The sequence below is a fragment of the Nomascus leucogenys genome, chromosome 6 (assembly GCF_006542625.1).
Source record: "Nomascus leucogenys isolate Asia chromosome 6, Asia_NLE_v1, whole genome shotgun sequence".
In the NCBI taxonomy this organism is placed as follows: Eukaryota; Metazoa; Chordata; class Mammalia; order Primates; family Hylobatidae; genus Nomascus; species Nomascus leucogenys.
Window position 1 is genome coordinate 111,602,023 of NC_044386.1, and position 23,436 is coordinate 111,625,458.

At 37.6% G+C, this 23,436-nt stretch overlaps 1 protein-coding gene across 6 annotated transcripts in view; it reads left to right on the forward strand.

The window, feature by feature from the left end:
* Nucleotides 1–23,436, forward strand: part of CHD2 (chromodomain helicase DNA binding protein 2) — a 146,062-nt gene that overhangs the window by 73,015 nt on the left and 49,611 nt on the right. For all 6 annotated transcript variants that reach the window (XM_030815056.1, XM_030815058.1, XM_030815057.1 and 3 more), the window contains 7 exons: nucleotides 702–892; nucleotides 11,337–11,525; nucleotides 15,630–15,792; nucleotides 16,132–16,284; nucleotides 18,761–18,832; nucleotides 22,098–22,247; nucleotides 22,994–23,142. In XM_030815056.1, the coding sequence (XP_030670916.1) occupies nucleotides 702–892; nucleotides 11,337–11,525; nucleotides 15,630–15,792; nucleotides 16,132–16,284; nucleotides 18,761–18,832; nucleotides 22,098–22,247; nucleotides 22,994–23,142 (1,067 nt within the window). The remainder of the gene's footprint in view (nucleotides 1–701; nucleotides 893–11,336; nucleotides 11,526–15,629; nucleotides 15,793–16,131; nucleotides 16,285–18,760; nucleotides 18,833–22,097; nucleotides 22,248–22,993; nucleotides 23,143–23,436) is intronic.

The window sequence follows — 23,436 nt, forward strand, 5'->3', positions numbered from 1 at the left end:
AGAACCCTATAGATGAGGGGACCTTAGGTCCCCAAGTCCAGTTGAATTAAACAGAATGAAAGGGTATTGAATAGGTCAGTAACTTACCTGAGATTATTGTCAGTCATTGGATGCCATCTCAGGTATTTGCCTTGAATGTCATCTTAGGCATTTCCTATTGTATCATTGTTAAGGCATTTCTCCAGAAAAGATGATGTGAATGGTCTTTGTGAGGAGGACAAAAATAAGAAGCTCTTTAAATACCGCCTTTCTGCTAAGAAATATATGTGGTAGGTAGATCCCATTGGTATTAAGTGCAAACAAGTTGAGTTTGGTGGCTCTTGGTGTTTGTGTGCTTCAGGGTTGGGGTATAGAATAGGCAAGAGAAGGACCATAATTAAGGGGAGAATACAGAATCATGTGGTTTTTTATTTTATTTTTGCCCAGCATAGCAATTTTTGTGTTCTTGCTGTGGGGCATGCAGTAATAACTGGTATAGAGGCCCACCTATACCTTTTAGATGATGATACTCTCTTTTGAATAGCTACCAATCTGGCAACTAACAGAATAAACAGAAGAGTCCTGATATATATTGTCAGTGAAGAATAAATGTGTCTATTTATACCTTTGTAATGGTATTTATACAGAGATAATTAACACTTGAAAGCACTTTTGGGTTCCCTTCTGACCTGGTGGCTCGTTCTGTTTTGTTTTTACTTTAGACTGTGCTGGGCAGTATTAACTGGGCCTTTCTGGGAGTGGATGAAGCCCATCGGTTGAAGAATGATGACTCTTTATTGTATAAAACTCTGATTGATTTCAAGTCCAACCATAGGCTCCTGATTACGGGGACCCCTCTTCAGAATTCCCTCAAAGAGCTCTGGTCCTTGCTGCACTTTATTATGCCGGAGAAGTAAGCTCCTTCCTGTGTATTTCAAAAGATGCTAGAATGTCTGAAATGCCAATGCTTTTTAACTTTCTTAGTAGACCTTAGGGAAAACAGATGGCATGGTTTGGGGAAAGCAAAGCATCAAATGGAGGCAGGGATGGCAGTAGTAAAATGTTTCATAATCAATGAAAGAAGCCACAGAAATTAGCCTGTTAAGGAGGAAAGCAGTATCGTCTGCTGAAAGGCTGAATTAGTTAATGCACTCGGGAAATAATTGTTAAATAGATAACATCAGACCTTTTCGCTGTTGGTATAAGATAATCAATATAAGTAAAATGAAATATACAAGGTACACAAGCACTGAAAAGTATGTTACACTCAAATATCTGATAGCCGAAGCATCAACTTTACATCTTATTCACATATTACTAAAGAACTGTGGAATGTGTTTATTGAAAAGATTTTTAAGGGAGAGATGATATGCACATTTCATAAAACTTAAAATTATCCAATGGTATTCAGTGATACTTAGAATAACATCTATATTCATTAATTTGGAGGACCCCACTCAGTCTGGCCCCTTGACAATAGTCTGATTCCTCTCATCCACTTTCTCCATCATTCATTGTGCTTCAGCCATTCGGCCATCTTCCTGTCCCTTAAACATGCCAAGCCATTACTATTCCTTCTTGACTAGAATTATATTTCTTCTTATCTTCACATGGCCAACCACCTTAATGCTTCAGCTCATCTTATATGACCACCTCCTTTCAGAAATCTTTGCAGACTGCCTAACCTAAAGTAGCCCTTTAGACATCTTATCCCTAACCTGTTTAAGTTTCTTTATAGCATCTCTTTTTGAATTTATGTTCTCATTCATCTCATGTCATTAAATTATGTATGCAAATCGCAGGGATTTTGTTTGCTTGATTCATTGCTGGTTCGCATTGCCTAGAATAGCACCTGGTGCACAGTAAACAATTCAGTTAATAGTTGTTCAATTGATAGGTATACGCTCTACAATCTTTTTTTTTTTAATTCAGGATTAAATTTTATTTTTTACTTTTTATTTTTTAAATTTTAAATTTAAATTTGTTTAGTAAATTTATAGTTTGCAACCATCATCATCGTCCAGTTTTAGAACATTTTCTTCATCCCAAAAAGTTCCCCCTGCTTGTTTGCAGTTAACCTTTGCCTCCACATGTAGCCTTACGCAACCAATAATCAGCTTTTGTCTCTAGAGATTTACCTTTTCTAGAAGTTTTATATAGGTGGAATCCTAATATGTAGGCTTTTGTTTCCGGCTTCCTTCACTTAGCATATTTTTTTGAGATTCCTTCATGTCAGAGTCTGTCAGTAGGTCTCTTTTATTGGGTAATAATATTTCATTGCATCCAGTTACCAGTTGATGGACATTTGGATTGCTTTGTTTTGGGGTTATTATATCTTTGTGTGGACATATGTTTTTCTTTCTCTTGCTTAGTGACTTAGGAATAGAGTTGCTGGATTGTTTGGAAAGTTTATATTTAACATTTTAGAAACTACCACTCTGCTTTCTAAAGTGACTACCATTGTGCAGTCCTACCAAAAATGTTTGAAGGTTCTAGTTTCCCTGTGTCATCACCAGGACTTGGTGCATTGTCAGTCTTTTTGATTCTAGCCATTCAGGCGAATGTGTGTCATTGTGGTTTTGACTTGCATTTCCCTAATGACTAATGATGTTGAACGTCTTTTCATGTGTTCATTAGCCATTGGTATGTCTTTGGTGAAATTTCTATTCAAATGTTTTGGCATTTAACTCAGGCCTCGTGTTCCGTCATTGGAACTCTAAGCATGTGGGAATTATTTATATCCTACTGCTCAAGGTCATTGCCAAGATCTGATTGCAAAAATTCAAAAAATTGCAACCTCTGTCATAAATGGGTTAAAAAAAATTGGATTGTTTGTCTTATGATGAGTTGAAGAGGTTTTTTATTTCTTTAAAAAAATTCTTAAGTACAAGTGCTTTATCAGTACAGTCCCCAACTTTCTATAGTTCGATGTGAAATGTTTTGACTTTTCAGTGGTATGAAAGCAATACACTTTCAATAGAAAGTATATTTTGAATAAACACAACCATTCTGTTTTTCATTTTCAGTGTAATATTCAATAAATTACATGAGATATTCAACTCTTTATTATAAAATTGGCTTTGTGTTAGGTGATTTTGCTCAATAGTCTAATGATAAGTGTTCTGAACAGATTTAGGGTAGGCTAAGCTGTGATGTTTGGTAGGTTAAGTGTATTAAATGCATTTTTGATTTAACAATATTTTCAACTTACGATGCGTTTTTCAGGACATGACCCTGTTGTAAGTTGAGGAGCATCTGTATATAATTTGAACATACTTTATCCCAATCTGTGGCTTCTTTTCACTTTTTAAATGTCGTCTTTCAAAGAGAAAAAGTTACTGATTTTGATGAAGTTTAATTTATGGATTTCTTTGTATGGATTGTGCTTTAGATATATCTGAGACAGATTTGCCTAACCTATGGAAACGAAGACTTGCTTCTTTATTTCCTTCTAGAAGTTCTAACTTATGTATTGGGTCAGAGTTACATTTTGTTTATAGTGTGAAGTGTGAGTACCTTAGTTCATTTTTTTGCAGTAGAATTTGGGAAATTGTTCTAGTATCGCTTGTTGAAAAGAATATCTGTTCTCCATTGAATTGCCTTGACACCTTTGTTGAAACTCAGTTGACACCATAAATGTCATGCGTTGTTTCTGGACTGTCAGTTCTGTTTTATTAATACATATTTCTGTCCTTCTGCTAATGTCACACTGTCTTGATTAATGTAGCATTCAACTGCTTTTTTATTTTTTATTTTTATTTTTGAGACGGAGCCTTGCTCTGTCACCCAGGCTGGAAGTGAAGTGGCACAATCTCAGCTCACTGCAACGTCTGCCTCCCGGGCTCAAGCGATTCTCCTGCCTCAGCCTCCCCAGTAGCTGGGATTACGGGCACGCACCATCATGCTCAACTAATTTTTTGTATTTTAGTAGAAATGGGGTTTTGCCATGTTGGCCAGGCTGGTCTCGAACTCCTGACCTCAAGTGATCCACTGTCCTTGGCCTCTCAAAGTACTGGCATTATAGGCATTAGCCACTGCACCCGGCCTAGACTGCTTTTTAAAAATGGAGAAATACAAGTTCCATTTTCTTCTTTTTCAAAATTGTTTTGGTTATTCTAGAGTTCTTGGTACTTCCATATACATTTTAGGATCAGGTTGTTAATATCTGCAAGAAAAATACGGAATTTTGATAGAAATTGTGTGGAATCATATATCAATTAAAGCCAAATTATTAATATTGAGTCTTCTAATCCATAATCATGGAAAGTTTTCTCCATTTGTTTAGATCTTCTATAATTTTTCTCAGTGTTTAGTGGTTTTTAGTTTAGGAATCTTATACATTTAAAATATTATTTTAATTCTAACTATTTTGAGTGGAATTTTTAAAAATATAACCTATTACAGAACTACAGTTGGGTTTTGTATATTGATCTTACATCCTGCAAACTTGATAAACTTACTGTTTCTACTGTGTGTGTGTGTGTGTATGTGTGTGTATATTGTTCTGTATTTCTTGGTATTTTTCTATAGACAGGATTATGTTTTCTGTACCTAAAGGTTTCTTTTTCAAAGTGGATGTTTTTTATTTCTTCTTCTTGCCTTATTGTATTGGCAGGAACCTCCATCTTAAATAGAATTGGTGGGAGCAGGATGTTGGCTATAGATTTTTTTTGTAGATAACCTTTATTGGGTTTAGGAGGTTTTCTTCTTTTCCTAGTTTGTGAGATTTTAATAAAGAATGGATATTAGGTTTTGTCAAATGCTTTTTTTCTGTGTCTGTTGAGATGACCATGTGGTTTTTGTCCTTTAACAATATAGTATATTACATTAATTGCTTTTTAGACATTAGGCCAACTTTTTTTTTCCTAGCATAAATCTGACTTGTTAACAGTGTTTAATACTTTCTATGCGTTGCCAGATTCAGTTGGCTAATATTCTGTGCATCTGTTTGGTGCTTTTTTTTTTTTTTTTGAGACAGAGTTTCCGTCTGTTGCTCAGGCTAGAGTGCAATGGCATGATCTCGGCTCACTGCAACCTCCACTTCCCAGGTTCAAGCAGTTCTCATGCCTCAGCCTTCCAGGTAGCTGGGATTACAAGCATGCACCACCATGCCCGGCTGGTGGGGTTTTGCCATGTCAGCCAGGTTGGTCTCGAACTCCTGGCCTTAAGCGATCTGCATCTGCCTGTCTCTGCCGCCTAAAGTGCTGGGATTACAGGCGTGAGCCACTGTGCCTGGCTGCATCTGTGTTTTTGATTTTAATTAGGATTTTAGTCTACAGCTTTTTGTTTTGTTTTGCTGTTTACGTTGCTTTGGTTTTGGGATCATAAAATGAATTGGAGAGTTTTTCCCTTCTGTTTTCTGAAGGAGTTTCTGTAAGTTTAGTGTTATTTCTTCTTTAAATATTTACTAGAATTCACCACTGTAGCCATGTCAACCTTCACTTTGTGGGAAAATTTTTAATGACTAACCTGGTTTCCAGTTACAGGTTCACTTAAGTTTTCTATTTCTTCTTTACTTAGTTTTGTTAATTTATGTCTTTCTAGGAGTTAGTCTATTTCATCTAACTTGTCCTAATTTGTTGGCATAAAGTTACAGTATTCTCTCAGCCTTTTAATTTTAGTTTTCTTTTTTAAGAGACATGGTCTTTCCCTGTCACCCAGGCTGAGTGCAGTGGTATGATCATAGTTGACTGTAACCTCAAACTCCTGGGCTCAAGGGATCCTCCCACTTCTGCCTCCTGAGTAGCTGGGACTATAGGTGTGCACCACATTGCCCAGCTAATTTTTAAAATTTATTTTTTGTTATTTGTAGAGATGGGATCTTGCTGAGTTGTCCAGGCTGGTCTCAAATGTCTGGGCTCAAGTGATCCTCCCGCCTCTGTTTCCTAAAATGCTGAGATAATAGGCATGAACCACTGTGCCTGGTAGATTCTTTTAAGAATCAATAGTGATTAAAGTTACTTTTTTTGATTATGGTAATTTGTATCTTAGCTCTTTTTCTTGGTCAGTTCTAGCTAAGGGCTTAACAATTTTGATGCTCTCAAAGAACCAACTTTTGACATCATTGGTTTCTTCCTCTGTTTTTTCTTTTTTTTTTTTTTTTTTTTGAGACGGAGTTTTGCATTTGTTGCCCAGGCTGGAGTGCAGGGTGCGATCTCAGCTCACTGCAACCTCCACCTTCTAGTTTCAAGCAATTCTCCCGCCTCAGCCTCCTGAGTAGCTGGGATTACAGGCACCTGCCACCATGCTTGGCTAATTTTTGTATTTTTAGTAGAGACGAGGTTTCACCAAGTTGGCCAGGCTGGTCTTGAACTCCTGACCTTGTGGTTTGCCTGCCTTGGCCTCCCAAAGTGTTGGGATTGCAGGTGTGAGCCCCCGTGCCCGGCCCCTCTGTTTTTCTATTTATTTCCACTCTCAAAGGTTTCCGTCCTTTGCTTGCTTTTCATTTAATTTTCTCTTTTTCTCTTAAGATACAGTTTAGATTATTGATGTAAAACTTTTTTCTTTTCTAGTTGTTTAAAGGTATGTTTACTTCTGTGTACTGCTTTAGCTGCATCCCATAAGTATTGATAATCTTGTGTTTTTGTTTTCATTTGATTTCATCTATTTTCTAAATTCTCTGTGATTTATTCTTTGAAGCTTGGGTTTTTCAGAAGGATGGTGTTTAATATCCATATATTTAGGGATTTTCCAAATGTCTTATACTTCAGTTTTGTCTTAGAGAACATGCTTTAAATGAATTTATTATGACTTATTAAATAGTCATAGTATGCTTTCTTTCCTGGAGACTGTCCCGTAAGTGCTTGTAAAGAATAATCTGTATTCTGCCTTTGTTTGACTGGTGTTTTGTAAATGTCCGTTCAGTGTGGTGTTAATGGTGTTGTTCAAGACTTTTATATCTTTTATAACTGCCAGTTTAGTTGTACTTTGAATTATTGAGAATGAGATATTTTAATTTTTAACCGTAGTTGAGTTTTTGTCTTCTAGTCATTTTTTGCTTCATATATTTTGGGATTGTTCTGTTAGGTATGTATCCATTCATAACTTTTGTATGTTCCTGAGGTATTGACCTTTTTCTAGTCAATACCAGAATGTCCCTTTTGACCTCTAATGATATTTATTGTTTTGTAAATCCATTTTGTGTGATTTTATTATAGCTCCTCAGCTCTCTTCTGATTCCTGTTTGCATGATACATTGTTTTCCATCATTTGAACTGGTTACCATTTGCATGGTATACTGTTTTCCATCATTTTACTTTCAACTTAACTTCTTTCTGTAAGTCTAAAATATGTCTTATAGACAACCTGTACTTGGATGTACCTTTTTTATCCAGGCAAATAATCCTTGCCTTTTGATTGGAATATTTAGTTCATTCACATTTAACAGAATTAATAATATGGTTGGATTTATTTCTACTATTTTACTATTTGTTTTCCATATGTCTTACATCTTTTTTGTTCCACTTTCTCTTTTATTGCCTTCTTCTGTTTCAGCAAGTATTTTTCAGTGTGTCATTTTAATTCCTGTTAATTTTTTGCTATTAAAAAGTTTTTAATTGATTGCTCTAGGGATTATTGTATGCATCAGTCTTCTTCAGGTTAGAACTGACTCAGTGCTGGTAAAATAGGGCAACTTTGCCCGACTGTAGCTCCATTTTCATTCCTTATGTTATAAATCCAAGAATACAAGGATATAATTATTGCTTTCCACAGGTTTGTCTTTTAAGGACATATAGAAAAGAGAAAAAAATATATATATATATTATCTTTCATATTTACCCATATATTTGATCATTTTCAGTGATCTTCATTTCTTCCTGTGTATTCAGGTCGCTGTTGGGTATTGCTTTCTTTTAGTCTGAAGGGCTTCCTTTATTTACATATTGCAAATAAGAATATGCTGGCTTAGATAATTAAAAGGTGTCCCGTATCACATAGTCAGTAAGTAGATAGACCAAGATCAATAGCAAGTCTTCTGTGACCAAGGCCAGTGTCCTTTGAACTTCAAGTTCTAAGAGAAAAAAATACATCCTTCCTAAAACCATGGAGAGTAAGGTCACCCTATGTAGTAAGAGTTATGAGACACAGTGGGAACACCTGTGCTTGTTTTTATAGAAAAAGAATTGTGGCATGTAGTTTCTACCAGTGAATACTTAGCCATGATTTGCTTTTGTGTACCTAGCTGCTGAGGTGGATGGTAGGGATTTTTGCTCCTAAGTGGTCATAATTAGGTTTTTCCTGCCATTAAGCAGCTGTGGCATTCCACTCAGCATGGGCTATGTTTGGAAAAATGTCATATATCCTTCTTTCGTAATTGGAGAGAGGAACTTTCAATTACTTTATCATTCAGGGAGTCTCTTCCAAAATTTTCCTTTGGCCAGTTGAATCAATTGTGGAATGATAGGTTAGAGTTAGAGATGCAAGTTTTTTTTCTGTGAAAGAGATATTTTTTTCTTTGAAAATTTTGTGTTTAAAGCATTGTCATTTTCAAATAAAGTTTCAAAATTGTTGTTCACAAAGATGTGTATATAAAAAGGAAACCAATTAATTAAGGAGTTCAGATTTGCCCTTATTTCTGCCTGAGCTTGCTGTATGGGTAACTATAGTCTTGGGAAGTATTTTGCCTCATCCTCAGCAGAAGTTCCTGGGGTACCTTAGGGCTCTACACAGCTTTTGAAGAAAGGATCCACTGAAGAAAAACTATTGTAAAGGAGAGAATTAGGTTTAGTCAAATAGCTTTTGAACTTCCCCACTCAAATGTTACAGGCTATTGTTTCAAAATCCAAGTTAGTCCTCTTTTTAACCAACTGAAATTCTGTTTCCTTAGTATAGAGTCTAAGTGCCTTTTCTGCAGGGTGGCTCTGACAGGGAGTACACAATGACTAACCATATTGTGAATACTTATCAATCAATAGCTTCATTTTGTACATACTGTTTGCAAAGCATGGAACTTCGTATTAAAGGTAGAAAAAGATATGACAAGATTGAAAAATTCGGCTTATAAAGACCATCATGTGCAAATATATACTTCAGATTTACCCGAGAAAACAAGTCAGTTTGATAGCATGTATTTCAGAGATTACGTCTTTTAGTGTTGGGATGATTTTTAAAATTTCTATTTCTGTCGTCTAGGCCAATCTCTTAATTTTTTTTGCACTTTTCCTTTTACGTATTTACTATGTGACTTTTAGCATACCATTTTAACTGCTTTGGTTTAATTTCCTTTGTTGGTCCTTACTAAAGTAACCTATTTTTCTGAAATTCCGTGTTCTGCAGTTATAAAGATCAGAATTTTTTCTAGTTCTGTGAGAGACAAATATTAAATACAGAAGTTGATAGCAGGGATTTATCTAAAATATGAATCCTTAGATGTAACATGGTGTCTTTATACATCACCACTATGACCTTATACCTTTTCTATAATATTATAAATTAATAATATATTTTAATTATAAAATTATGTGTTGTATTTAATATATGTATTTTATATTATAAATTAATTGTTTTCAGGGCAGCAGACTTTTCTAAAGAATCTGATAGTAGGCTGGGCGTGGTGGCTCACGCCTGTAATCCCAGCACTTTGGGAGGCTGAGGCGGGCAGATCATGAGGTCAGGAAATCGAGACCATCCTGGCTAACACGGTGAAACCCCGTCTCTACTAAAAATACAAAAAATTAGCTGGGTGTGATGGTGGGCGCCTGTAGTTCCAGCTGCTCGGGAGGCTGAGGCAGGAGAATGGCGTCAACCCGGGAGGCGGAGCTTGCAGTGAGCCGAGATTGCACCCCTGCACTCTAGCCTGGGCGACAGAGCCGAGACTCTTTCTCAAAAAACAAACAAACAAACAAACAAAAAACTCAGAATCTGATGGTAAATATTTTTGGTTCACAGCCCACACAGTCATTGTTAGCCACTCATCTCTGCTGTTTAGAGGAAAAGCAGCCATAGAGAATTCATAAACAAATAAATGATGCTTATATCTCTTCAGTGTGTGTAGATCAAGAACTAGTGTCTCATATTAACTCCCTTAATATAATAAAAGTACAGTAGGCAGGTGAAAATATTTGTTGCCTAAAACGTAGAGGAAGTAAATCTTGGAAATTACTATTAGTAAAGTTTTAATTTATTATAATGTGTTAGGTAAATTAGCTTATTGAAATTGTCTCTCAGGTATTCAGAAAATAGCCTGATATAGTGATATTTCTACTTCTACTGATTTCCAGTCACTTCACACATTTAGGGTGTGAGGTATCATCTCCATCATTGAGATAGTTCAGCTTTCTTTCTTTTTTTTTTTTGAGACAGAGTCTCACTGTCACCCAGGCTGGAGTGCAATGGCATGATTTTGGCTCACTGCAGCCTTCGTCTTCTGGGTTCCAGTGATTCTCCTGCCTCAGCCTCCCGAGTAGCTGGGATTACAGGCACTTGCCACCATGCTCAGCTAATTTTTGTATTTTTAGTAGAGATGGGGTTTCACCATGTTGGCCAGGCTGGTCTCGAACTTCTCACCTCAGGTGATCTGCCCGCCTCAGCCTCCCAAAGTGCTGGGATTACAGGTATGAGCTACTGCGCCCGGCCAGAGATAGTTCAATTTTCATTGTGCATTTTAATTATTAGTTTTAATTCCTCACCTATTCTATGTTCTTGGAGTATTTGCTTAATAGCATAGCAGTGTGAGAAAATACAGTTTACCTTAGGTTTGTCAAGCTGTAGGCTTTAATGACAACTTTAGATGTCTACCCCAAAAGATCATATAATCTGCTTCCCTGTAGATGATTGTTTCAGCCCATACCAGGTGTTACTAAGGCGGTGGCACCTGTAATCCCAGCTACTTGAGAGGCTGAGGCAGGAGAATCACTTGAGCCTGGGAGGTGGAGGTTGCAGTGAGCCGAGATTGCGCCACTGCATTCCGGCCTGGGCGACGGAGAGAGACTCTGTCTCAAAAAAAAAAAAAAGAAATGACTATTTGTGAGTTCAGAAACGACGGTGACTCTCTTGAGGCTGTTGTGTCCATTGGCAGTACTGGCACCGGCTGTCTCTGACCTTCCATCTTACCAGAGGGCATGTGCTTTGAGTAGTTACTGAGTAGTTCTAGATGATGTTGGTTACCTGATAGACTGAAATATTTTATTAACTCTGAATTCAGTCTGAGAATTGGAAACGTGCTATTATCCAGTGTAGACTGATGGAGTTGATTTCATTTTGCTTTTCCCCTTTTTGTTTTCCCTTCTATTTAAGAGCTCTAGTGATTGATAATTTTGTCTTTCCTTATGGGAAAGATTCATTTTTTTACAGTTTTTTTTTTCCTATTCTTCTTTTCCTCAATGTGGCTAAATAACACTATACTGTTTCTTCCCTAGGTTTGAATTTTGGGAAGATTTTGAAGAAGACCATGGGAAAGGGAGAGAGAATGGCTACCAGAGTCTTCATAAGGTGCTAGAGCCTTTCCTTCTCCGGAGAGTCAAAAAAGATGTGGAGAAATCCCTTCCTGCTAAAGTGGAACAGATTCTCAGGGTGGAGATGTCAGCCCTTCAGAAACAGTATTACAAGTAAGTTCTTGTTTGGGTTAGGCCTAAAGGGTTAGAGATCAGTACCATGAAACTATTAGATAGGAGATATATATAATTTTTTTTTTTTTTTTGGAGACAGAGTCTCACGATTCTCCTGCCTCAGCCTACCGAGTAGCTGGGATTACAGGGATGCACCACCACGCCCAGCTAATTTTTTTTGTATTTTTAGTAGAGATGGGGTTTCTCCATGTTGGTCAGGCTGGTCTTGAACTCCCGACCTCAGGTGATCCACCCACCTCGGCCTCCCAACATTTTGTTGTTATTAAGCAAAATTTCAATACTGTTATGTCCAAAATTTTTTAATAATTCCTTAACAGTTTTGTAATATCTAGTGTTTACCTTTTCCTGGTTGTCATATACATGTATGTATATCTCCGTTTGTGCATGTGCCATTTTGCTTGTTTTGGGATCGATGTAAGCTCCATGCATTTTGATTGGTTGGTATGTCTCTTAAGTATATTTTAATCAATTTATTTTTCCTTGCCTTATAAATTTTTTGAGTCAGGAAACTGAATTTATGTTTTGTAGACTTTTCTCACAGTCTGGATTTTGCCGATTCTAGCTCCATGGCATTCTTTAATATTTTCAGCCAGGTGTGGTGGCTCACACCTATAATCCCAGCACTTTGGGAGGCTGAGGCAGGAGGATCGCTTGAGCCCAGTAGTTTGAGACCAGCCTGGGCAGCACAGTGAGACCCCATCTCTATAAAAATAAAAAAAATTTTTAAAAACCACTTTTCCTCTGAACTGTGTTTTCTGTATACTCATAAGTAAGTGTAAAGGCTTGATTAGACTCAGATTCAGTGTGACTTTAGAGGCAGAGGAATATTGTTTCACAGGATAAATGTCCTTTTTTGTGATGTTAGTGACTAATGATGAGCGTTGCCTAGACCTGTTAATTCATTAGAGAGTACAAAAGGGTGATATTCAAATTTTATCACTCACTTGTTTATTAGGTGGAATACTTCTATAAAAAGAAACTTTCCCATGTCAGCTGAGGAACAGTTCATATAGGAAAGGCAGAATAAGATTCTTTTTTACTTTCGCCATTTTGAAAGGAAAAGATCTACTTTTCTTCAAAGGTTTTGACCAGTGAGATTTACTTTGATATAATTATGAACTCATCAATTACACGTATTTATGTTTAATTCTGTCGGAGTTAATATCCATATTCATGCTCTAACAGTCCCATTTTTAGCTAGTGGGAACTTATTCAAGTTGGTTGTTGGAGTCCTTTTGACATAACCGTAACAGTAGTTGATAGTTTCTTTGCTATCTGGAATGATAAAGTCTTCCACATCCATCTTGCACATTTCCTGCCCCAGAAGTAGAGTCAGCCATATATCCAAGAAGTTCTGCATACTCCTTTACTAGGAAATGATATTTGTTTGTTTCTGTTTTTCCTCTGAAAATATTTAATACTATAAAATGTAAAAGGGGAAATAGTGTTACCTTAGTAACAACATGAATGTGTCAGTTGGTCAGTGCTATTTTGGGTGTTGATTGATCGTATGATTTTTCTGGCTACTCTAGATACTTCCAGTTTGCTTAAGCTGATTTAGTTGAATTTTTATCACATGCAGTTTAAGGGTCCTGGCTAATATTCTGTTGCCTTCAGGCTGCACAACATGCAGGATTGAGGAAAGCACTAGAGAGCCAAAGAAAGTGAGCAGAGTTACTTCAGGGCCACCAGCATTCCCCGCAATCCCTGTCCACAGGCATAGGCCGTTCTGCACTTCCCACTGTAGAGCAGCACCCGTCCCCACCAAACCTCACTTCTGGGTGTGACTTCATAGGCTGTCGGGTTCCGCAGTGCCCTGGAGTCCAAGGCTGTTGAGTCTGAAGGACCCTCAGAAGACTGGCCTCTTTCTGATGGTTTATGGACTATGGCAAAGATGAGGAAATGGTATTGGGAGACCACATACTGGGCCCTAGGGATGCTCTTTGCAACTGCAACAATCATGGACAGAATCGGGAAATTTGTTTTTAATGGTAAAAATACGTGATGAACAGTACCACAGAGATTTTATTTGATCTTACTGATCTTATGCCATGCTAAAAATCTCACTTCCCAACCACACCAAGCTAATTCATTCTATACATACAACAAAGCTAATACTACCACCAACAATAAGAATAGTAAAAACAGGTTAAGATTTTCTTTTTTTTTTTTTGAGATGGAGTCTCACTCTGTCACCCAGGCTGGAGTGCAGTGGCACGATCTCAGCTCACTGCAACAGGATTTTCTTTTTACAGGTTTTGTTTTTACTTATTTATTTTTTTTGCTTTTTAAGGTTATATACCATAAGAAGTGGAAAAGAGTTTTAAAGTACTCGAGATAGTTTTTCTTCTGTGTCTTTAGGCCACTAATGGATACATAGATTTATTTCATTTTAGTTTTGATTTTTAGGGATTGCTTTAATTTTGTTTTTAAATTATAATATTTGTAGATTTCCAAAGGCAAAGTTACAAAGCCCCGTATGTTCAAAGAAATGTAGCTTCCGTCCCTCTTCCCTCCATTCTAGTCCATCTTTCCCCATAGATAATTATTATTATTGTTTTTTGAGATGGAGTTTCGCTCTTGTTGCCCAGGCTGGAGTGTGAGATCTCAGCTCACCTCAACCTCCGCCTCCCAGGTTCAAGCGATTCTCCTGCCTCAGCCTCTCGAATAGCTGGGATTACAGGCATGCACCAGTACGCCCAGCTAATTTTGTATTTTTAGTAGAGATGGGGTTTCATCATGTTGGTCAGGCTGGTCTCGAACTCCCAGCCTCAGGTGATCTGCCCCCTTTGGCCTCCCAAAGTGCTGGGATTAACAGGTGTGAGCCACCGCACCTGGCCCATAATTATTATTATTTTTTAACATTTTAATGCTTATCCTTTCTTTAACTTTTAATTATTAAATAAAAGCAACTGCATTTTAACTTTGAATATCCTCCTTTCACTTAGGTAAGTGGTAGCATACCATATACACTTTTCTCTGCCTTCCTTTTTTCCTTAATGATGCGTGCTGAAGAGCACCCCATAGTAGCTTATAGAGATAGGCCTTGACGGTACATAGTATTCCATTGAGGATATATAGTATGGTTTATTCAACCAGTTTCCTTGTGGTAGGCATTTAGATTGTTTTACCTACTTCTATAAATAGTTCTGCAGTGAAGATAGATTCCTAAAGTGTGATTTCTAAGAGAAGCATGAAGAAATTGCACCACTCAGGAAAAAATGTACTCTTAATATTTTGGAGTTTATGGTTAAGGAATATACATGGGTATACATGAATATATCTGTATTTCTCCCCCAAATTTGGGTAGAAAACATACTGATAAATTATTTTGTCAGATAAAATACTGTTTTACAATGTTAAAATGGGTATATAGCCTCTATTTTATGGTATGTTTTAATTTATTTAACCTCATAATGTTAGCTTATTTCTGATTTTTATATTTCAGTGAAGAATGCTTCAGTGACAGTCATTTTCCATTCACATATGTACACACAGGTTGAGTCTCTTATCAAAAATGCTTGGGGACCAGAAGTATTTCAGATTTTGGGATATTTGCTTTATATTTACAAGTTAAGCATTCCAAATCTGGAAATCAGAACTCTAAAATGCTCTAATGAGAATTTCCTTTGAGCATCATACTGGCACTCAGAAAGTTTCGAGTGCCATTTTGGAACATTTTAGATTTTCACATTTAGGATTCTCAGCCTTTGTGTACACACACGCTTAAATATGTGTAAAGTATGTGTGTGTAAATATGTAAAATGTATGTGTGTGTGTCTATATATATGTAAAGCATATGTGTGTGTTGTGTGTATGTAGAGAGAGTTGTTTTCTTCTAATATTCCTGTGTTCAGTGAGGTTGAAATATCCAGCAGAATCTTAAACATTCCTAATTCTGACTGGAGATGTGAAAGATTATGATTAGATGGCAGGAGATACAAAAGGAAATATTCTTCTTTGCTTCTTAAACTTTTTTAGGCCTCTTTTTTTCCCACAGTACTACTTTCTGTTATACTCTTCTGGTACCTGCAACTTTCTGTTTTTTGTATCTAGTAGTATCATTATCATTTTAATTTGCAGGTGGATTCTGACCAGGAATTACAAGGCTCTTGCCAAAGGAACAAGAGGCAGCACATCTGGTTTTCTTAATATTGTGATGGAACTGAAAAAATGTTGCAACCACTGCTATCTGATTAAACCCCCTGAAGAAAATGAAAGGGAAAATGGACAGGAGATTCTTCTGGTAGGTAGTTCCTCATAATTACTTTCTCAAAAAAACGCTTAGTTTCTCTAGGTGCTTTTCATCAGAATGCTCTATTTCCTCCTTGGTGACCTATCAAGGATCATCAAAGGAAGCTTTAAAAATGTGAGAAAAAAGGTAACTATGAATGATTTGGAAAGTATAGTATCACTTATAAATGTTTTTATGGGAAAAAGAACATTTCAGGAATTGCTGGTCAACCAGGTTGCTAAGGGCTTCAGAAAGCTTTAAGATGATTTTTAAAATACGGATTTTTAGAGACTAGGGAAGATTAAAATTTGTGTTTCAACATAGTTATTGGAATGTCTTTTAAATTTTCAGTCCCTCATAAGGAGCAGTGGGAAGCTGATTTTATTAGACAAACTGTTGACAAGACTTCGAGAAAGGGGGAATCGAGTGCTTATCTTCTCTCAGATGGTGAGAATGTTGGATATCCTGGCTGAATACCTAACTATTAAACACTATCCTTTCCAGGTAAGGTGATTTCAGTAATTGCTGTGGGGGGAATCAATCTGTCTCCCGCCTCCCCTCCCCAACCTTCCTACACTGGGTTGTATGCTTTGCTTGTTAAAGTAGGAAGTAAAAGTTTCTTGTTTCAAAGAAGTTAAGGTTAAGATTCCAGGAGGGTCTTAATTTTTACTTTCATGCCTTCAGGCTACCATATGAAAGTGGTCATGAGGAGACCATTCTTTTTTTGAAGGTGGGTGGGGAGGATTAGAGAAAGTCAAACTGGGCAAGATAAAAAAAAAAAGGATGTCAGATGGCATCTTACTGCATGTGTATGGTGAAAGTAGAGAGGAAGTAAGTGTGAGCTCAATTCCAGAAGCCCAAATCCTAGAAGGAGAGGGCAGTATCAGACATTCACCCCAAAAGCTGACCCTAAAAGCTGACCCTGGCTGTGAGGCTGGGAGCATAGCAGAACACTGGTACTTAAAACCTTGCTAGTCCCTGAAGTAAATGATGATGGCTTCCCCTTTTTTCTGTGGAGTTCTATAACTGGAGTTATTATCTTCACACAGTTGTCTCCTACAGGGAAAAAATTTCTTCTGCATAATAACATTTTTCTAGGTGTATATAATCTAGTAGAAACTTATTCTCTGATCTATTTATAGACACATAGACATATATGCAATTTACCTTGTCTCTTGGCATATGTTTATAGTGCTTTGATTTTTTTTTTTTTTTTTTTTTTGAGACGGAGTCATGCTCTGTCACCCAGGCTGGAGTGCAGTGGCGCAATCTCGGCTCACTGCAAGCTCCGCCTTCTGGGTTCACACCATTCTCCTGCCTCAGCCTCCCGAGAGTAGCTGGGACTACAGGCGCCCGCCACCACGCCCGGCTAATTTTTCATATTTTTAGTAGAGACAGGGTTTCACCGTGTTAGCCAGGATGGTCTTGATCTCCTGACCTCGTGATCCACCTGCCTCAGCCTCCCAAAGTACTAGGATTACAGGCATGAGCCACCGCGCCTGGCCAGTGCTTTGATTTTTAAGATTTATTACATTTTTTTAAAACTTTGGATGGATGAACTCTTCCACCAACTCACATAATTATGTTGGGATTGAAGAAACTTGGAGCCAGTGATTATTTCCTAAGAAGGCCCACCTTTAAGACTATCAGATTATCTTTCAAAATACCCTGAAAGGCATTGTTATATCCATAATATCTTATATGGTTTCTCAGTTTCTGTCTTAGAATATAGCTTAAGGCTATGGTTGTTATCAAGAAACAGCCTATTGCAAAAAGTCAATTCTCTGTCAGTGAATCGAATCCCTGTGAACTTTGATTCCTAGGAAATCCTGTGATACCAAGTAAATCAATAATGCTTCGTTTTTCTCTCTAGGGAATATATAAGCTTGGTCAGTGACTTTTAGATAATTAATGCCCTCTACTAATGGGAATATTAAAAGGGCATTAGGTTTTCTGATTTCAAGTAAAGGCTCTGAATCTCCCATTAAATACATCTTCGGTTTAAGGCTCTGAGTAGAGTAGTCAGTGAGAAAGAAGTAAGGGACTCCTCACCTGTGAGTTGACTTGAGTTAGGTCTGTTGGGCAGAGTTCTGGGTATGTAGGCCCTTCCACAGAGTCCGCTGCCAGCCAAGTCACCTTTCAGGTTAGTTTTGCCTTCTGTAAAATGAAGTATTTTGTTCATCTCAAGTGGTGATTGTGAGGGGATGAAATGTGAAAATGATTTTAAAGAGTAAGAAATGCTTTATAAAATGTACAGCATGTAGGTGATAATTCTTTAGTATTTTATGTGTTAATGGTTTCTCTATGGTGACATTGTTTTGCATGCAGAACTGACATATGTTCTAATAAACGAATTGTGTACGCCATTAAATGCCAGGGGCTTTCTTGAATTCACATGTAGTTTAGCTGCTTGAATACTTTACTATGATTTCAGAGTGTAATTTTTGGCAAAGCTGGGATATATGATCAATTTTAACATTTTCAATGATTCAGCAAAATGTTTTTCAAACAAAATTATTATATAAATAAATTTTTGGTTTGTGTGACACTTTAAGTGATAGTTTTAGCCACATTAGCTAAGAAGCATCATTTTTCTGCAGGAGCTTATTACTGGGTGACCCATGGTCCTGTTTCCTAATCTCTGCAGTACCTATAGAAACAGAAGTAAACCCAGCCTCCAAGCACAGGTTGGGTTTTCGTCTTTCTCCTTTTAGGTCCTGGCAGCCATTCTGATTCTTGGCTACACCTAGACAGCCCTTTGAATCAGAAGCTTGTAACCTTGAGTCTGTAACTGGAGAGCTCAGGTCAAGTAGGGTAGCGTGTGCTTCTTAAGCACAGCTTCTTCACAGCACTTTGCCAGTGCATTCCAGTTATTTTTACTCAGTAGGTGTTCAGGTGATAAAGGTTCCAAGTCTGCTGTTCTATTCTGAGTGTAGCTGATCTTCCTATCTTACAGTTTTCTTGTGGTTTATTTTTACAGCGTCTGGATGGTTCCATCAAGGGAGAAATCCGAAAACAGGCACTGGACCACTTCAATGCAGATGGGTCTGAGGTATACTATGCATGGCTTTGTTATTTGAGCAACTTGGGCTCTGCATCAAGGGGAAAGTCTTTCTCGCTTAATGTATTCTGTTTCAGAAACAATTTATAGTGCAATTCTTTTGCCTTGAGAAGAAAATGAGAAATCTCTTGTATAAAAGATGGTATTTTGTTGTCACTCCAGAAAAATAAATATGTGCTTATTTATCTCCCCTGTTCTGGATTGACAACAGAGTGGTTCTCCTGGTAGCTTCCAGATAACCAAATCCTTGGGCCTGGAAGAGCAGTAAGGCAGGAGTAGGGGAGAGTTGGGCAATAGAATTACTATTAGAAGGTTCTGATCTCTGTACTCTTTTGGTGACTAAGTCCTGAAAAATTGGCCGTGTCTCAAATTTGTTGGACTTCTGATACAGTGTGGCGTAATGTTCTTGCTGTCACTAACAGCAACATTTTACAATCAGTGTTGAGCTTGGATTGGGCATTATGAAGTATTTTGTTTGGGGGGCACATATAGAAGAGCTACTTAGGATGAAATAGAAGGTATGACAACATCGTAGTTTGTGCGTATCAAATCATCAAATGCCATGGGATTTGAGAGAAGTGGGAGAGAAGAGTTTTGTTGTGAATAAAACTGTAATAATGTGTAGAGCTAAAGGAAGCAGTGGAGACAACCTGAAGTAGAAGTGTTTCACAGAGAATGCTAATTTCTGGAGCCTGAGCCACTCCTTTTTTTTTTTTTTTTAAATAGATAGAACAGACTTAGCTTTCTGAAGAGCTTTAAAAACTCTTAATGCCTGTGCCTGTTACTACAGAATACTCTGCTGTCTGCCTTTAGAGTGTAGAAATCCTAGTTAGACTAGTATTCTGGCTACTTCTGTAGTCTATAAACATTTACTTCTTGAGGGGCTTTGGGCATTAATCAATTCAGAGCCAAGGCTCTGATTCATTCAGGATAAGAGGAATGGAATAATTAAAGACATTGGTCATCAACTAATTCCCATTCCTCCTTTCCTTGCTCCTTGTTTCCTCAGCCGTAAAATCCCGATGATTCCGATACCCCATTTCATAATATTGCTGTGAGGATTAAATTTGGTAATCAACATAAAGCACTGATCACATTGCCCAGTGCATAGTAAGCGCTCTAAATACCTATTTTTATCATATAGTGTTGGTTGAAATTGGTTTTGTGTTCTCCACTCTCAGTTTAAAAAATAGTATGAGTTGAATGTTTCATATTGCCCTGTCTCGGGGAAGAAAAAGTTGCTTTTTGCATAGCTCTCAATTGATTCCCACTCACCGTGATGGCTATATAGAACACAAGTTCTCTACCATTTCTGCAGTATTTAAAAAATTCCTTTAAAAAACTAAATATTTATTATGGGGCAAAATATTATATGCTTACTTAGAATATGGGGAAGATGGTAAAGAGTACAAAGAAAAAAACAATTGTACAAAACCCCTCATTCTAGACACAACTTGCTGTTCATGTCTTTGGGGTGTATTTCCATTCCTACTAGATGCAACCATTTATATGTTTACCTAATTCGGATCATGTTGCATACAGTTTTGTTCCCTTCAAAATTGTACTTTGAGGCTAGGCGCATGGTGGCTCACACCGTAATCTTAGCACATTGGGAGGCCAAGATGGGGGAGGATCACTTGAGACCAGGAGTTTGAGACCAGCCTGGTCAACATAGTGAGACCTGTCTCTACCAAAAAAAAAAAAAATTTCCCCATGTTATTAAAGATTTTACAAAATTTAATTTCTAGGCCCATAGCAAGACCCTATCTCTACAAAAAATTAAAAAATGAGCTGTGCGTGGTATTGTGCGCTTGTAGTTCCAGCTATTCAGGAGACAGGCAGGAGGATCCCTTGAGACCAGGAGTTTGAGGCTGCAGTGAGCTAGGATTGCCCCACTGCACTCCAGTCTGGGTGACAGAATGAGACCCTGTCTCAAAAAAAAAAAAAAAAAATTTTTTTTCATTTCTAAATTTTTCTTATGCTTGTACCATTTATTTATTTAACCACCTTACCCTTAGTGGCATTGAGTTTTGTAATTTTTTAACCTTTGTCAACTTGATCATATATGCAGGCATATTATAATCCATGTTATCCTTGCTGAAGAGTGATATAGCAGATTGTTGGTTGATATGATCATTTTGACTCCAGATTTCACTTGTTTTAGATATCTTAAATTGTCCACTGTTTATCTTTAGATTTCTCTTTGGAGTGTGGTGGTGCTTAATATTTCTCTTAAGAATCACAGCTTATGTGCCTAGACACACCTGTTGATCACTTCTTTATTGGAATTGTTTAAAATTCTTGTGAGGCAGCTGTCTCCATTTTTATTTCTATGGCATAATGTTGTTGAATGTGACTATTAGAACATGGAGACCCTTTCATTGCATCTCTATGTGTATGCTAAATATACCCATTTATCAAGATGGAACTCAGGACTACCAGTTTTTCAGGGCTGCTTCTCTGCCACAAAGGCATCAGCTTTTGACATATATGATTAAATTCCCTGAAAATAGAAGTATTTCACCTTTTTCCCCCCGGCTTATGTATTTTATTTTTTTTCTCCTGCCCCCATATTTTTCTGAGCACTCAGACGCAGGCAGGTGTGCTGTGCCTGCCCAGTCTCTACTGTCATTGCTGTGGAGACTGCAATGTCAGTGCCTGGGTGGTTCCACACATCGCTCTCCAGCCAAACCTGTTGTGATTTTTTTATAATTTTGGCATGTTTTGTGGCAATTGAGGATCCTGTGCTTCTCAACACTTACCATATATGATCTATTTAGTGCAGTGTTTCTATATTTCTCGCCAGCCTAACAAACATAAATATTTATATAATAAAGTATCTCTGTTTATACTAACTGACTTACATGGCATAATCTACCATTTCCCTAAAAATAATTGTACAGGTGACTTCCTGGAGTTAATGATCTCCATGATAATTGTTTGTCTGTTTTTATTATTGTTGCTGTTAACTTCTTGTATATTAGTTGTAGCCGGGAGGTAACACTAATTCTCTCGCTCCCATTGCCTTATTAGATTCTACTTTACTCCTGTTCATGGCACTGACTTTGCCTCTTAATCAAATGAAAATTCATTCTACCATCAAGTCCCTGACATTCTTTTAGCCTCCATAAAGTTTGTCCATCATATCTCACTTTTCTTCACACCTGCAGGGGTTTCCAGGTATAAGGGCTTATTGGACTGTGAAACTGTTTCTGAGAAGGCCACTGCATAAAGTAGTATATTGCATTGTGTACAGGACTTCTGTTTCCTGCTCTCGACAAGGGCTGGTGGCCTGGGAATCAATTTGGCTTCAGCGGACACAGTCGTCATCTTTGACTCTGACTGGAACCCCCAGAATGACTTGCAGGCACAAGCCCGAGCGCATAGAATTGGTCAGAAGAAGCAGGTCAGTATGGAGAGGCTTCTGGAAATTGCTTTAGGGTGGGGGGCCAGGGGGCTTGTTCAGCCCTTTCAGGATGTTAATAAAATGCTTTTTCCCTGTTTTGCTTTTATTTCCCCTGAAGCATTGATTTCTGTTTGTTAACTAGCACAGAGATGTTGTCTTTGGGCCCAAGATGAACCTATTAAGGAACTTTTCTTTTTCTCTGTTTGAAAAGTACAACATCAGCGACCTTCTATGTGTTTTATCTTGAGAGAGATATATGATGAATAGACTTAGAACTGAACATTTTCTCTATTTTAGTATGGAAAAGTTAAATATCCTATTGTTCAAGATGGTTTGTTTTTATTGTATGTGACAGTGTTAGCCTTAAAGGTACTTTGGAAAACCACACACTTTTTCGTTTATGAATCTTAAAGCCTGTTCTATATTGGATAACCCGTAAGTTTCATTCTTGGCCAAAGATTCTGTTTTTGTGAAACTTTCCATCAGTGAAGCATGATTTTTATTGATGGAACAGGCCATAACGACAGATCTTTAGAGAGACTGTAACCTGCTGCACATAGTAAAAATATTGCATCTACTTAAGCTGTCTGCTTGGATGGCTTACAGTCTTTTATGGTTAGAGAATAAATTCTGTTAAAATTTTCCCCTCTTGGTTTTTGACAGAGGTAATCTTTCTCTCTCTTTTTTTTTTTTTTGGGGTGGGGGGGGTGGTTCAGGCATAAGCATAACAGTTCCTTTTCCTACAGGTAAATATTTACCGCTTAGTTACAAAGGGGACTGTGGAGGAGGAGATTATAGAACGGGCCAAAAAGAAGATGGTATTAGATCATCTGGTGATTCAGCGCATGGACACCACTGGCCGGACGATCCTGGAAAACAACTCGGGAAGGTCCAAGTAAGTGCCAGGAAGATTGGGAGGTAGGCAGAATCAAACTGATTTTACATCACTGTTGGATATAATAGGATTTTCTACCACAGACATTAGTCTGTTCATTACCTGGAAGATGCCAGGCCAGAGCCACAAATAGGATGGCATTTTCACTTGATTTGAGTTTCTTGGTTCCTTTTTTTGCCCATCACCCCCCTGGCTTATGTGTTTTCCTCTCTTTCTTGCCCTCTCCCTTACCTTTGCTTTTGGCTGCACATGTGACATATGACACAGCAACAGCAGTGGAGCTGTGTGTTGGGT